The 16,697-nt window shown below is 40.3% G+C and overlaps 1 protein-coding gene across 3 annotated transcripts in view; it reads right to left on the bottom strand.

Moving 5' to 3' along the window:
• Positions 1-16,697, bottom strand: part of DENND2C (DENN domain containing 2C) — a 78,968-nt gene that overhangs the window by 11,596 nt on the left and 50,675 nt on the right. For all 3 annotated transcript variants that reach the window (XM_028102207.2, XM_028102209.2, XM_028102208.2), the window contains exons 6-14: positions 16,521-16,617; positions 11,670-11,714; positions 9,390-9,577; positions 6,549-6,658; positions 4,904-4,973; positions 4,105-4,182; positions 3,400-3,540; positions 2,018-2,166; positions 1,121-1,298 (exon numbers count right to left, since the gene is read on the bottom strand). In XM_028102207.2, coding sequence (XP_027958008.1) covers positions 1,121-1,298; positions 2,018-2,166; positions 3,400-3,540; positions 4,105-4,182; positions 4,904-4,973; positions 6,549-6,658; positions 9,390-9,577; positions 11,670-11,714; positions 16,521-16,617 — 1,056 coding nt within the window. The remainder of the gene's footprint in view (positions 1-1,120; positions 1,299-2,017; positions 2,167-3,399; positions 3,541-4,104; positions 4,183-4,903; positions 4,974-6,548; positions 6,659-9,389; positions 9,578-11,669; positions 11,715-16,520; positions 16,618-16,697) is intronic.

Here is a 16,697-nt window from a genome sequence, read left to right as displayed (position 1 = left end):
TTCCAGGAGATGATATAGGAGGATATCTCCATGAAGTTATATAAAAGAAACATAAACAGTTCACAAAAATAAAATAAAGTAAAATTAAATAAAATAAACCCACACACTAACTATAAAGGAAAAGACTGATAATTACGACTATCTTAAAATGAAGAACTTCTGTGCATTAAAAAACGCCATTTTGGAGAATAAAAAGACGTGCCACAAAGAGGGTAATATCCAGAATATAAAAATACCTCTTACAGATCAATGAGGGTAAATAATCCAGTAGAAAGATAATTTTTTTTATATTTTAAAGATTTTTATTTATTTATTTGACAGAGAATGAGAGAGAGAGAGCATGAGAGGGGGAGGGTCAGAGGGAGAAGCAGGCTCCCCACTGAGCAGGGAGCCTGATGTGGGACTCGATCCTGGGACTCCAGGATCATGACCTGAGCCGAAGGCAGACACTTAACTGACAGAGACACCCAGGTGCCCCAGATAATGAATTTTTAAGAGATGATATTCAAATGGCCAATAAACATAGAAAGATGCTCACCCCCAAGAGTAATCGGGAATGCAAATTAAATCACAATGAGAATACCAAGAATCAGACGTTTAACCAACTGAGCCACCCTAGGCACCCCTGAAACAATTTTTTAGTTAACCCAGAGGAGTTCTTGTGTTTGACTTAAAATGAACAAAAAGACCTACTCTTCGGAGTAACACAAGAATGAGCCCATGGCACACTACTGTAACTAAGATACAACTTTGGATTCATGTGTACTACAGAATTTTTTTTAATAAATCAATACAAAACTATGATAGCCTAATATATTGATATTAATTACATATTAATATTAACGACAGCTCCATCATTCTTCTTTTTTTAAAGATTTTATTTATTTGAGAGAGAGTGAGAGTGAGAGAGATCACAGAGGGAGAGGGAGAATTAGACTCCTCGCTGAGCGGGGAGCCCCATACAGGACTCGATCCTAGGACCCTGAGATCATGACCTGAGCTAAAGGCAGATGCTTAACTGACTGAGCCACCCAGGGGCCTCCAGCTCCATCATTCTTTAAGGTGATTTGTTTTCGTCAGTGCGCTATCTTTTCCATAGGTACTATTTCTCCCATCTTACCTCTTCAATGGGTAGGTCCTGGAGCTGTGGTAAGGAGCAAGACAGGATTCCAATAAGGAATGGGGTGGGTGAGCACACGATGTCGATCATAGATGCTGGGAGGACTGGAATATAGGTGTGCTGCCAGGTGAATGGATACAGTGTGGCGACCACAGCATGGCCACATTTGGACAGGGTGCTAGTAGAGAAGAAAGCCAATGGTGTCACATACTGAGCAACACATGGGGAATGGTCCATATATTATGTTACAGAATTACAAACTGACACCGTTTAGTGATCAGTGATCACAGATCAACGATGCTGTGATCACTCATTAATTTTTAACATTTTATTTAAATTTTTAACTTAATTTACTGAAAAATTTTAGTCTTAACCAGTTTTTTCCCACAATTTATGGTTGCTAAAAATTAGTGTGTACTTAGAAAAGCAGTACCAATTTTTTAAAAAAATTTGAGTATAGTTGATGCACGTTATATTATTTTCAGGTGTAAACATCATGATTCAAAGTCTCTGTACATTATGCTATGCTCATAAGGGTAGCTACCATCTGTCACCACACAACCCTATTACACTATCATTGACTATATTCCCTATGCTGTACCTTTTATTCCCATGACTTGTTCATTCCAGCAATATGACTTGTTTTCAGCAACATGAATTTTGAACAACAGTTTAAGTAAAACACATTTAGAAAGATAAATTAATTGCAATCTCAAAGTCACTGCTCTCGCCTAATGCAAACAGCTTTTGGATTATTTACCATTTGGAATTGTCCATGTCACTACAGCCCCGGCATTAGGTAACTGAGATCCACAGTTTTTGAATATGCCCAAATTTTAAAATAGTGAGAACAAGTAAAATACCAGTAGGAAGTGACATATTCTACACATTTCTCACCTTAGGCTGTTGGCAACAAAGATTACCCTCCGTTCCAACAGGAGGGAGGCACAGACCCGGATAAGATGGCACACACTCAGGCACTTAAAGAGACATTCAAAGTCAACATGTTCCAATCGGGAATCCAGTGGTCGGCAGAGTTCAATGGACTGAAAAATGAACGAATTTGAATCAGGGGAATTCAGATTGGAAAAAAATCCCTAATGACATCATCAATGGATCCCGTCATTCTTTTACAGGTTAAATTCAGGACAGAGGTTTTGCTACAGAGCTTGTGAAGCTGCCTCCACTAATCCCAAGACCTAATATCTTATTATGAATATGAATTTTTTAAAGATTTTATTTTCTTTTTTTTTAAAGATTTTTAAAATTTATTTATTTGACAGTGAGAGCAGGAACACAGCAGGGGGAGTGGGAGAGGGAGAAGCAGGCCTCCCGCGGAGCAGGGAGCCTGATGCGGGGCTCGATCCCAGGACCCTGGGATCATGACCTGAACCAAAGGCAGACGCTTAACAACTGAGCCACCCAGGTGCCCCAAGATTTTCTTTTCTTTTTTTTTTTTTTTTAAGATTTTATTTATTTATTTGACAGAGAGAGACACAGCGAGAGAGGGAAAACAAGTAGGGGGAGTGGGTGAGGGAGAAGCAGGCTTCCCACGGAACAGGGAGCCCGATGCGGGGCTCGATCCCAGGACCCTGGGATCATGACCTGAGCCGAAGGCAGACGCTTAATGACTGAGCCACCCAGACGCCCCAAGATTTTATTTTCTTAAGTAATCTCTACACCCACCATGGGGCTTGAACTCCTCACCTCAAGATCAAGAGTGGCATGCTCTACTGACCGAGTCAGCCAGGTGCCCCCTAATACCTTGTTTCCACACTGTAAATTTCTGATAAAATCTTTTATCCCAGGGCGCCCGGGTGGCTCACTTGGTTAAGCGTCTGCCTTCAGCTCAGATCATGATCTCAGGGTCTGGGGATCGAACCCCATGTCAGGCTCCCTGCTCAGCGGGGAGTCTGCTTCTCCCTCTCCCTCTGTCTGTTGCTCCCCGTTTGTGCTCTCTCAAATAAATAAATAAAATCTTTTTAAAAAAATCTTTTATCCCACCTGACAATAGCATGTATAATCTTCATTTATCACACTGAAATTATTAGGAAGGGGCTCAGTCAATGAGAGACCGAAAACCTCTGGCTCCTGTGTCTAGGGTCAACTATCTCACAGATCAACTGGACATTTCTCCAGTGTTTTGTGTTACCAAAACATATTCTGCACAGTTTATGGAAAAGGGAAAATTATGCCGTGAGGCTTCTGGAAACTTTGCCTATTAGTGTAAGGCCTGCTTTTTGGTGTCTATCAAACCTTTTCAAAATGAGCTAACTTACCCCATCGCCAGCCCCAGGGAGGTAGCTCTTAACTGTGATGGTGCGTCCAGGAGCTGGGAAAGGAGCTTCCATGACACTTCGCATGAATGGGTAAACCAGGGCTGGAGACATCTCTCTTCTCTTCTCTACTTCATCCAGAATCTGCACATGCAACGTATGTTATTTTTTTAGGGACTCAAAAACATAAGGAACTGCCAAACATGATGCGTAAACTTAAAAATCACACCAAAAGATTTTAAGACAGATAAGCTTTCTGCAACGACTAAACGTTCATTAAAGGCATCATATCTCTTGGGGGTATCTTGACATCCCCAAGAAAAGTTACTCAAATAAATCAACTCATTTTTAGAAGAGGAGCCCCTTTCATCTGACTCAGGTAAGGGCAGAGAAGGTGACACTGAAATTATATCTTGTTGTGTGGTGTCTGGGGAAAGGCAGGAGACAAGACGAGCTTCAGGCCACGTTCTCCTTGAAGCTGGGAGGTTTGGCAAACCAAAATGAGGATGGCATGACAACAGCATCTGGATTAGAGACCTGAATGTAAACCCTCAAACCTACAGCTCTAATCTCCTACTGAGAACCCATCCTAAAGTACTATGTTAGAGTCTACGTCACTAAACATTGCCTAGTGATATCATCAGAGACGAAAACTTACTCAGAGCCCAGAAAGCACAGCACCTTCCCCAGGCCTCATGCTGCACTCACCTTGGAAAAGAGGTTGAAGCAGCCGAGGCGACTGACCATGCAGTAGACCTCAGGGAGTCGCTTCCCTCTGCCTTCCGGCTAAAAGAGAAAACATCAAAGCAACCATGAGGCAGCACAAGTCTGTTCATTGGAACTATTAATACTCTTTCAGTGGCCTTCAGTACAGACTAGGAACCAAGGTTCTCATTCTCACTGAATACCAAAAGACGGGAAAACGCTAAAATATGATAGCATGATTTATTCCAGCTTTAGTGGAGGCATCTAAGCAAGAAGAAAGTAACTCAGAGCTCCCACGATTGGCTCACAGTAGTCCATCCCTCAAACAGACCCAGACTGATATTTAGCCATTCTGTCACTGGTTTCTTTATCTATCACAAACAAATAAAAAAGAGGCAAACAAATAAATAAAGTCTGTACCCCTCTTATTCTGGAACACTGTGGCTAACTCCAACCCTGCTGTTACTATTTAAAGCTAACATAGCTTTTTTTAAAAGATTTTATTTATTTGAGATAGAGAAAGAGAGAGTAGGAGCACGAGTAGGGGTGGGTGGTCAGAGGGAGAGGGAGAAGCAGGCTCCCCGCTGAGCAGGGAGCCCAACAAGGGGCTCGATCCCAGGACCCTGGGATCATGACCTGAGCCGAAGGTAGACGCTCAACGACTGAGCCACCCAGGCGCCCCAACATAGCTTCTTTAATACACGGATCATTAAGCAGCCCTCAAACTCATCTAGAAATAGGGTTTCTGAAGCTCCTAGTCTGACTTGACCAACCCCATCTGTAGCACAAGTCTGGTACTTACCAAGAGCTTCTTACAGTAACCAAACCACCGGCTCCCATCTTCACCAGTTAAGACAAAGGAGAATGTTTCACTGAAAAAAGAGTCAATAGTTTGAGATCTAAACAGACGCTTATGACATTCTTCATGGAACAGACAACTGAAAATTACTGTCCGACAGTCATTTTGTGATGTGAGAGGGGGCATTAATACTACATTGATTGCAAGTCACCTTCCTCCTGAGGGAGAATGTCCAGGCCTGAGAACATCTTGCCTGGCACGGGGGTGAGAGTGTATGTACAGGAGACATGCTGATGCTACTATGTGCTTTTACATTCTTAGTCATCCAGTCTAGCTATTAGTCAAGCCTACTCTCCTTTTAGTGAATATCCAATGTAGTCTAACATTTAGGTAAGCTTGGATAAGCTCCTTTTCCCTTCCAAATTCTTCCATTTAGTTCTGAAGGGTCCTATGGAACAGTGAGAGGCATATCACTTATCCTTGACATAAACAAGCTAATACGAAAATCACCCACTCCTCGCTGGAAACACGGGCAAAAGCTCTGCATAGGTAATTTTCAGAAAGAAGACTGAGGAAGAAATTCATTAATAATCAAAGAAATCTAAATCTGAACAGTGAATACACATGTCTATATATGGCCAAAAATAAAGATGGAAAGTACGCCAAAATACTGAGTTACTATCTCTGAGTACCAGAATGCCAGTGACTTACAATTTCTGCTTTCTATTTACTCCTCTGTATTTTCCGAATGTTCCAGAAAACAATCCCATCTAACCGGCTGGGGAGGAAAGCCAGCTGTGGAGCAGCCAGGCCGGTGTGAAACAAGGCGCCTGTGCCGCGAGCAGCACGTGCGACAGCAGGAGAGCGTCAGGACTGACGGCTCAGAGAAGAAAGAGGCCATCAGGCCCAACTGGTTAGGGGGCACAGCGGCTGAGATGGGAGGCGACGTGACATGGAAGGCAGAGCAGCCGCTCAGGCCACAGGGGAGGTCATCTGCCAGCAGGGCACCTGCCTGTGACGTGCTTCCCAGAGTCACACTGTTCAGCCTAAATAGCCTGGTCAACAATCACAGTTCTGAACAAAGCAGGTATCTATTGCCGAGCAGGATTCAGAGATGAGGACTGTTTATTGACTGAACATGGTTCCCTGGAGATCCCAGGAAGAAATTCTTGATCTTCCCTTCTCAATACACTCACACCTCCCAATCTGGAGCCTCCCTTCGTACAAGATCTGCAGGGGAATGTACCACCTGGGCTTCTGTCCACTTGAAGGACCAACAAGGTGCAGACACTGCTCTGTTCTACCTCCAAGGAGAGTCCCAAAGCTCAAGTCTTCTTTCCTTTTTCTGTTCACTTGGTGGCATTTCTGATTGTATGTGAAATGGAACGTTTCCCCCGCCCACAGAACTGGTAAACTACAGAGATTCTCCAACTTGTTTTCCCTTTGACACTGAAACTATTCTGCGTTTTTCTTCTTTGTACTCACATAGGAAATGTTCTAATTCCGTTTCTTCCTTTCCTCCCACAGCATCCTTGACCTGCCACAGTGTCCACGTAACTTTAACTGCTGGCTCTACCCTTTTCACAAACATTCTGATTCTACTTCTGCAGTTCCAACAAATAGAAATCTGATAAAGGAGGCTATTTACCTCTTGAGTTCTGAGGTTGGCACCCAGTCCTTTGAGTCGGGAAAACAAAATTTGGGGATAACTTTGAGCCTCTCTTCAGTGTCTTTGGACTGCTTAAAGCCATGATCACCCTGAAAAAGATAATGTTTTAGGTGACAAATATTCTATGTAAGTGGAGACCAGAAATACGAACAGCCTAGTCTCGGGAAAGGAGGTCTCTGATAAGCCTAAGTAGTCATCTCACCATGGTTTTTTGTTGTTTAACACAACAGGAAGGCCAAGACCAATAATCACTGAAGATGCATGGAGAACAGAGTTACTAAGAATAAAGAATCTTATTTTTACACAGAAATGGTTACTTGTGGGGATCCTATAATCTGATGCAAGAGAGGTGACTGAAAATAGTTTCTAGTCTAGAGATAGAATCTTAATTCAGGATTCACATACTAGGGGAAACAGGATATTTATGTGAATCACAGGACATCAAATAAAAATCGATTCTATAATATGCTCATAGCAAAAACCCAGATAGCTCCAGATACCCTCTGATCAATAATCAAAGATGTTTTGAAAAGGCAGGTGAATGTTATTTAGAAAAGATACTACTTTTAAAATCTACCCCATATATAATCATTTCCCTTAGCATATAATCTTTTCTAACTAATTACTGGTTTGCAACTTCCTGTGAAATTTTAGCATGGAAGACCCTTCTGCGCAAGTCCGATATTGTACGTCAAAGAACAATCTAAAATTAGTTATACCAAGAGACATTTAAAAATTAGTACTAAAACAAGCAAATAAGTCTAATAACCATATTACTTTCATGTAACTAATATAATGTATCCTTTAATTTAATGTCTAAACAGAACATGCAGCCATTCTGAGTCACTTGAATATTAAGCTCTTCAGAAATGGAAAAGCATTCATTTCTTTAAAAAATTTATTTATTTATTTGACAGAGAGAGAGAGAGAGCACAAGCAGGGGGAGTGGGAGGCAGAGGGAGAAGCAGATTCCATGTGGAGCAGGGAGCCTGATGCGGGGCTCGATGCCAAGACCCCGGGATCATGACCTGAGCCGAAGGCATATGCCTAACCAACAGAGCCACCCCTGGCACCCCTGGAAAAGTATTCTAACAAAATTTTAGTTGTCTCATATTCTGTTATTTATATATATATATATTAAGATTTTATTTATTTATTTGACAGAGAGAGAGACGGCGAGAGAGGGAACACAAGCAGGGGGAGTGGGAGAGGGAGAAGCAGGCCTTCTGCCAAGCAGGGAGCCCGATGCAGGGCTCGATCCCAGGACCCTGGGATCATGACCTGAGCCGAAGGCAGGTGCTTAATGACTGAGCCACCCAGGTGCCCCTATTTTTATATTGTTAAATGACAGACAATCATCTTCATCTAAGATTTTCCACAACACAATCAAGAGAGACTTGATCAGCTCTTTCCCACCTTAACTTATAGGAGCCTAATGCACAAAGATGCTGAGTAACTTGGCTTAGAAACATCCCTGAATCCCTGCCAGAGTCAACTGGGTCCTTAGCTGGTTCTGAGTCCCTTAATTCAGGCTTTGTTGAAAACAGGTTCAACCTCAAGCCTTCTCTCTGCAAATGTAAGACTAATTGAAAATAGGGAAAAAATTGAGCTCCTCTTTACGGGAAATCTGATTCTTCAAGACTATCTGGATTACATTATCATGACTTCTATGGCTCAGTGTTGTGACACTGTGCTCTCAGACTACATTGAAGAATTTTATAAGAAGTTAAACACTGACTTATTTACAGTAGGAATGTTGTTGAGCCCTTTTTTTTTTAAATGAAAGGTCACACAGGAAATATCTCTTAGATTCCATTCCAATACAGTTGTGCTTCACTAGTTCTTTTTGGTGACACATGTATCTCAGGGTTTAAACCCCAAGTCCTAAAGCAGCTGAGCAGATAACATAAATGAGAGAAGTGGTCCAAGTAGTACGATGGAGCGTGAGTGAATGTCCCTATGTAAAAGGGCCACTCCTTACCAAGGCCAGCTACGTCATCTGCAGAGCAGAGTGCAAGATCAAACTGTGGAGCCCTTATTCAAAAAGCAGGAAAAATTAAGTACAAAATAAAATATAAAACTTTTTCTTTTCTTCTAGGGTCTCTCAACTTCTAGTGGGATTTCTATTTGCTATTTAATATTATGCTCCCTCAGGCATAAGGTAGGAAAAAAACCAAAGAATATTGTTACTAATAGATACCATTTATCAAATGCTTACTATGTGCCAGGAACTGCATTAAGCACTTTACACACGTTATCTCATTAAACCCTCACTAATAATGGATAACATTCTATAGTGCTGACTATATGCTAGACACTATTCTAAGTGCCTTATACGGCTCATTTAATCCTCACTACAACTCAGTGGGATAGACACTATGATGATTATCTCCATTTTACAAATGAAGAAACCATGGCACAGAGCAGTTAGGAATGGCTCAGGGTCACAGAGCTAACAAGTGGCAGGTGCATTGTTGGCCTAGAGTCCATGCTCTAAATGGCTACCCTATTCTGCCATATTTATCGTGCTCCTCATTAAGAATGAGAAAACTGAGGCTTTGCAACTTGATAAAGGGCACTTAGTAAATAGCAGAGCAAATAATAAAAAACCAACTTGGAAAATGAGCTTTTTTTTTTTTTTTTTTGCCCTTGTTTGTAGCTCAGGCCTGACAGGAGATGTCATCAGACTCACCTACCAGATCCCACAAGAGGTACAATAGTGGTAAAAGCTGCTTCAGATCACAATAAAAAGAGAGGACATCAAATACACACAGAGACGCAAGAACATTCCCGAATGCCTCTTGGTCTCCTCGCACGTACCTTGCTAGGGAACTGCTGTATGACTTGGGGAATGTAGCTTATTTCTGATGGTTTCTTCTGTAGAGACACCACCACAAAAAGTTCAAAGAGCTGCTGCTCCTGTAATTCAATGAGATCCCTCTCCAAGGTCTGGTAGTGAGGATTCCTCTTGGAAGACTGTTGCAGTTGCGCTAATCGCTTGTGGCGATCTGCAACGAAACCAGGGAGTGCTGTTTCTCCGTGGTGGCCCCGTCTTCCCTCTGGTGACCTCTGTCAGTCACTGCTGACTGCATGCTGACTAACTGGTGCCGGCCACACGGACAGGCCTGGGAGGGCTCTGACATCCTCGGGGGACAAGGGCAGATTCTCACAAGTGCCCAGGGGCCCTGTGGTGGCACTGACAGTCCATGTCCCAACCCATACTCTATGTATGTCCCAACACATATTCCTATGCTGTCCCATCTTTCATGACGTAACACCGGGATACGTGGAAAATGTCAGGTGAAAGCACTGGCCTGACAGCAGACGCCATTGTTGGGACCATGAAAACACGTGTGTGTGTGTGTGTGTGTGTGTGTGTGTGTGTGTGTGTGTGTGTGTGTGTGTGTGTGTGTTTGTGGGGGGGGAGATTTGATAAAAGAACTGAGTCCAATAGAGTCTAAGTACATAAGGGATAAGTCTGATATAATTAAAACAAAAACTCTCCTCACATTAAAGAAACTGTCCTTTTTTCCCTTCTCGCCTTGGCATATATTGCTAATAATGGACATAAACTCATATCAAGATATGGTGCTAAATGAAGAGGGAAAAATGAAGCAACAGAAGATATCTATTAATGGACTATTTCTCAAAAGAATGAAATTACGGATGCATACTAAATACTTAAACAGTATGAGCAATTCCACTCAAAACTGGATAGCATTTAGCCTTTATTCCTTTTTTTTTTTTAAGATTTTTTTTATTTGACAGAGAGAGACACAGCGAGAGAGGGAACACCAGCAGGGGGAGTGAGAGGGAGAAGCAGGCTCCCTGCTGAACAGGGAGCCTGATGCAGGGCTCGATGCCAGGACCCTGGGATCATGACCTGAGCTGAAGGCAGACGCTTAACGACTGAGCCACCCGGGTGTCCCCTAGGCTTTATTCTCATATATCTCTAAATTGTGAAAAATTTGGGGTAGTCTCCTCTAGGGAAAATGCTGTAGTTGCTGAAAAAATAGTCTAAGTGTCCCAGAGATTTGATTATGTGTCATTCTGAGCCGTGATTAAAAGACGCATCCTCTAATGGTTTGCTTTTCTTTTGAGATAGGATGCATTCTGCCCCCAAAGAAGTTACACTATGGATCAAATATTAAGAACACTTAAAAACTCATCTCAGAATGGCTCCCTGGAATTATCCAGTCCATTTAGTGCTCTAGGCAAAGCTTTAACTTACTCCAAAGGTCTCAGTTCAAGTCAAGAAAATTTTAGGTCCTGTTTCTCAGTAGAAACAGCTTTAAATTCGTCATCTTTACACATCCAGGCTGAACCTGATGATGACTTAAGTTTCACCTTCAGTCAGGCTACTGAATCAAACACCTGAAGCAATTCAGGCCAATGGAGAGAGCACATGACTATTAATCATAAGATCATAGTATCAGACTTGGAACTGCCTGGTACTCAGCTTTAATCATTCATGTCTCTGACTTTTCCCATGCCTCAAAATGTCGGTCAGTTAAACAGGAACTTATAATTTGCTGTGAAAATCCATTAGATGAAGGATACAGAGCACCACGAAGTGCTTGAAGAAATACAACCAAAAATGCATGGCAGATTCTATATTCTAACAGAAAGTAAATGGCACAATAATTTGAAATATAAATAAATGCCTCTGAATAAGAAACAGATCAATGTTTCCTGTCTCGATGTCAGAGATAGCGAAGTTAAATAAGTACATGTGAGTGACTATGAAAAATCAGGTATTTAATGGTATGTATTTGTCTCAGAGGGTGATTCACATACTCTGTTTTGGCTGCTGGGAAGCTACTGCACATATGTCTGAACATGCAGCCCCACCGCTCCCCTAGAACATTCCATCTTAAGAACCAGACTGTCTCATTCCAACATGGGAGCTTTTTAACTCTGTCAAACATCTGATGGCGTACTGTGTAGTTCCCCAAATCTCAACAGGTCCTTACCATGAAGAAATCGCCTACAAAATAAAGTTTAATGTGGGAAAAACATGCTCAATCACAAAGGAAGGTGCCACTCCACCCATAACCATAAGCATCACGAAAAAGGGAGCAGCCCCATTGACTCACTCACTCTTTGGCAGATACTCAGCATCACTTTCATTCCCACTGGTTTCACCTGAAAAGAGAGAGAGAGTTCCTAGTTGTATTGTCCAACAGGAGCAAGTCCATGGGGGTGAGGACAGTATAAAGCCTGCATGGACCTGGAGACTTGGACTCAGGAGTATTAAGGATGCTGAGCCTTTCTCCAGACCACTCAGTTGTACAACAGGGTCGGTCAGTCACAAAAGAGAACAGACGGCTCAGAGAAGCAACTAATCCAACCTGGCTTCTTCCCACACCCCGTCTCCCTCCCTCCTCAGTTCCCAGCTCATCCTTAATTCTATGAAGTCTGGTTCAGAGTAGATTCTATTTCTACATTCCTTGCCTTGTCTTTATATTCCCAAATAAGATACTAAAGGTAGACATCCACCGGCCTGAGTAAATATCTCAACACAGAACCAACTATGAATTTAGAGTCATAGGAAAATGTGGGGCTCAGAGGGATAACCATATACATTTATGAAGAAACATACCTCTTTTATGATGCTTCTAAGCTACTTCTAGGCCAAACTCAGTGTTCCTTTACTCTGAATTCTTACAGTACTCAGATTGCTTTGAACTGCTCTTATTTTCCCCAGATTTTAAGTACCTTGGTGCCTTGGTGATAAGGAGCTATGCATTTATAAGGGAGTGCTTTGTACCACAATGCTAGGTACATGGCTAATTTACTTACACACACACACACACACACACACAGAGCTTTCTGAACAAGTGAATGAAAAATTTCTAGATTAAGTCTGAAAAGTTAAAGCAAAATTTAAAAATGTACAGAAAGGGAAAATCTTTCTGTAATTTTCCTCCCTTTCCCCTTTCTTTTCTTTCTTTCCAGATACTTCCATGGTTTCCTGAGAGGTGCCTGGTGCTAAGGACATAAACAGGACTTTCTGTATCAGGAAAAACAAGGCTAGAAGTCATAAATGAAAAATGCATATGAGTTTAACTACATAAAAATGTGAAATTTCTCCCTAATAAAAAATTACTAAATTTGAAAAATGAACAATGAACTGGGAAGATATTTGTAATACACATTGCTGACACAAGGATAAATTTCTTCATATTCAAACAGCTGTTACAAATGAACAAGAAAAATTACAGCACAACAGAAAAATGAATAAAGGGTAGGAATAAGCAATCCATAGGAAAAGATTTATAACTGTTGATAAATATGATAATTGTCCAAATTTATAATTAAAGAAATGTAAATTAAAATAATAAATAAGTTCCAATATTCAACCATGCTATTGGCAAAAATAAAAAGCTTTATATAACATAGTATTAGTGAAAACTATGAGAAGAAAGTCATTTTCAAATGCTGTTCATGAGAAATGTAAGCGGTTACAATGTGTGGGACAATTTGGCAGCAGTTATAAAAATTTTAAATGAACATGTTCTTTGGTTAAGTCTACTGCTAGAAGTTATTCTACAGATGTATTCTTACCAATATACAAATATATATACAAAAAGATGTATGATGCAGTATTGTTTGAAGAGCAAAAAAATATAGATATGTGTATATATATATATATATGACTTCAAATCCAGAGGTCAAATAAAATGTGAAACAATCAAAGTGTCTCCCAGCTTAAATAAAATCCTTCTACATCCACACAATGAACTACAGTACAGCTATGTGGATCTCTATGTGTTCATACTGAAAGAGCTCTGAAATATATCACTTTTTGTTTTTTAAAGATTTTATTTATTTGACAGAGAGACACAGCGAGAGAGGGAACACAAGCAGGGGGAGTGGGAGAGGGAGAAGCAGGCTTCCCACGGAGCAGGGAGCCCGATGCGGGGCTCGATCCCAGGACCCCGGGATCATGACCTGAGTCGAAGGCAGATGCTTAACGACTGAGGTACCAGGCGCCCTTCACTTTTTTTTTTTTTTTTAAGCAAGACATACAAAGTCTGAATGGTATGAAAAATTATTTGGGTAGAAAAATACTTACATGTGCATAAAATTTTCTGGGAGCAGAAGGAGGTTTGGGAAGCTTTGGGTTTTCATTTTTTCTTATTCTTTGTTATAATTTCTTGCTGTATTAATTTAAATTTAATAATAAGGAAGAAGAGAACATTAAAAAATGCTGCTTCTTCATAAGAGATATAATAGAAAAAGTAGCTATTTAAATATTGTATACTGTATAGGTTTTGGGTGGGGGTTGGATTTTTTTTTTTTTTAAGTAGGCTCTACGCCCAAACATGGCGCTTGAACTCATGACCCTGAGATAAAGAGTTGCATGCTCTACCTGACTGGGCCAGCCAGGCGCCTCTTTTTTTAATTAAAAAAAAAAAACTTTAAATTAATTAATTTATTTAAAGTAGGCTCCACACCCAATGTGGGGCTTGAACTCATGACTCTGAGATCAAGGGTCACACCCTCTACCGCCAGCCAGGTGTCCCCAATTTTTTTAATTTGGGTATAGTTGACACACAATGTTACATTGGTTTCAGGTGTACAATATAGCAATTTGACAAGTGCATACATTATGCTCTGCTCACTGCAAGTGTAGGTACTATCTCATAGGCTTTATAACTTCAAATTAACCACCGTGATAGAAAGCATACTGGAGCTAGGAAGCATTACTCAGTATGAAGGAACGAACACTGTGAGCTCCTGAGTCCTGTCTGTGTCCTTAGCATCAGGCACTTCTCAGGGGCCTATTAAGTATCTAGAAAGAAAAGAAAGGGGAAAGGAAGCAAAGGTAATACAACTGAAAAAAGACCCTACCAAAGCTCATTTAGGTAGCTTTAATATATTCACATCTGTAGGTTTTGATGATCTGCATTCCAAGACACTGCATGAAGGTGAAGGGGTTTATAAGCCAATAGGAAAATCTACTGAGAATCTGTAGGGATCAAAAAAGAAATAGGTTGTCCCTTCTTTATATGTGACTTCAACACCAAAATTATAATAATAGAATTGAAGACGGTCAATAAATCATTTTATAACAGCTGATAACTAAAAGTTAAGAAATGTTTAGGTTGGAACAGATTCAATAAAACCTAGCATGTACTGACAAAGTAGGCAAATATGATTATCTGGTTCTACTAGTCATTGTTGATCTACAGACAAAAGCTTAAGGAGGAAAAGAAAAATCTGAGAACGTGACTATGGAGCCAGGAGATCCTCAGGCATGAGAGAAATTCCTCAGACCCACTAGAGAAGCTGGTCCCAGAGACTGGGTAAATGCATAGTTTCTTTGAGCCATGCAAAAGAAAAACACAGTTGTGGGGAAGGGTTACAATTTAGGAACCGCGCCTTTCTTTTTCGTTTTTGTTGTTAGAAGTTCGCCATTCATGCTGTTGAATTTTTTTTTTCAATAATGATACAGTGAAAAAAAAGGGTTTGGCTCTTCAAAAACTTATCTTAGAGCCAAATCTACTAAAATGTTCCTAATCCTTAAGGCATAAATAAGGCATACAAATAGAATAAGAGATCAGTGAGAGCCTATTTAGCAACATACCTCGACAGTGTAGTTGTTAGTAGACTGCTATTAATCTGGGAAAATGGTAAAGTTTTGTAAGAATTTGTCCAGGCACCAATGTCTTGAAATTTTACATAATTTACAATTTACAATGTATTTCCTTATCTAGAAACAGTGACAGTAATGTCTGCCACGTAAGGCTATTGAGAAAATTAATGATAATGAGTCTGAAAGGGTCCAGCATAATATCTGGCACCAGTTTTCATCTTCTGTATCTAATTCTGAATTATACAAATAGAAAGTCTTTGACAACATCCTTGTTGAGGATAAAAAATACACACGGAGAAGAAGTAAACTGCTAAAAATTAAGGGTTATGAGAAAAATTGAGAGTAACTGTTGGTGAGAGAAAAGGATAAGATTTCATGGTACCATGCTCCTTCCTTCAAATGGACACTTCCTCCCCTGGTCCAGCTTCTTCCTCTGTAAAATTAGGATAGTCCCTGCCTCCTAGTGTTGTCGGGTGTTGTCCATGAGATAAAGCACATAGGAAAACTAATACTTCATTCTGTAAATGGTACCTATTAGTCACAATAACCAAAATTATTTTTTCTGCAGAAGAGATTATAACATGTTTTGATAACTGCTTTTGAAAATACAAAAATTTGAAAAAAAATATGAAAACTTGTATCTAAAATGGTGACTAGTTGATTTTAGAGTAAGGAAAAAGAGTCTTAGATTGTAGCATGGAGGATTTTATTTTCAGATAGTAATTGTTGGAATGCAGAATAGATTTTCAAGGGAAATTAAGAAATTGCTGTCTTTGGACGTCTGCAAAAATAGGAAACATTCTTCTGTGGTATGACTTGGCTGTTGTTTCTCATTTGACAAAAACTGCTAAATTCTACATATTCTTTGCCAGACAGCCAAGTTAAGAATCTTGCGTCAGTCTATATGAAATTGTAATAACTCACTATGGATGTTGAAAGTTTCTTTTTTGAAGATTTTATTTATTTATTTGACAGAGAGAGACACAACGAGAGAGGGAACACAAGCAGGGGGAGTGGGAGAGGGATAAGCAGGCTTCCTGCAGAGCAGGGAGCCCGATGTAGGACTCGATCCCAGGACCCTGGGATCATGACCTGAGCCAAAGGCAGACGCTTAACGACTGAGCCACCCAGGTGCCCCATTAACTTATTTATTTTTTAATGTTATTATTACTTGGCACAGAACTAAATAAAAGGGATTTGAGGAAGAATAAGAAATAATCCTTATCCTAAAGAACTTATATTGAAGTGGGATAGGAAAGTAAACCAAAAATTATAATTCACATAAACATTAAGTTATACGATTCTCCCCTCAAATGCTGATAGCTCTGGACAGCTGGCACAATTCTTACCTTTTGAGGGAGGTATGTCTTTTCCAGTGTATGGGTGTAACTTTACCCTCTTTTTCCCTCTCTTAGATTCAAATATGTCAGCAATTTTCAATACAAGCTGAAAGAAGAACAACAAAATACCAGTTAAAACTAACATCAACTTTTTTTTTTTTTAAGATTTCATTTTTAAGTAATCTC

This window comes from Eumetopias jubatus, unplaced genomic scaffold (assembly GCF_037043125.1).
Source record: "Eumetopias jubatus isolate StellerSeaLion01/CBP00866 unplaced genomic scaffold, mEumJub1_p1.0 scaffold_4, whole genome shotgun sequence".
In the NCBI taxonomy this organism is placed as follows: Eukaryota; Metazoa; Chordata; class Mammalia; order Carnivora; family Otariidae; genus Eumetopias; species Eumetopias jubatus.
This window is presented reverse-complemented; position numbering and strand designations above follow the sequence as displayed.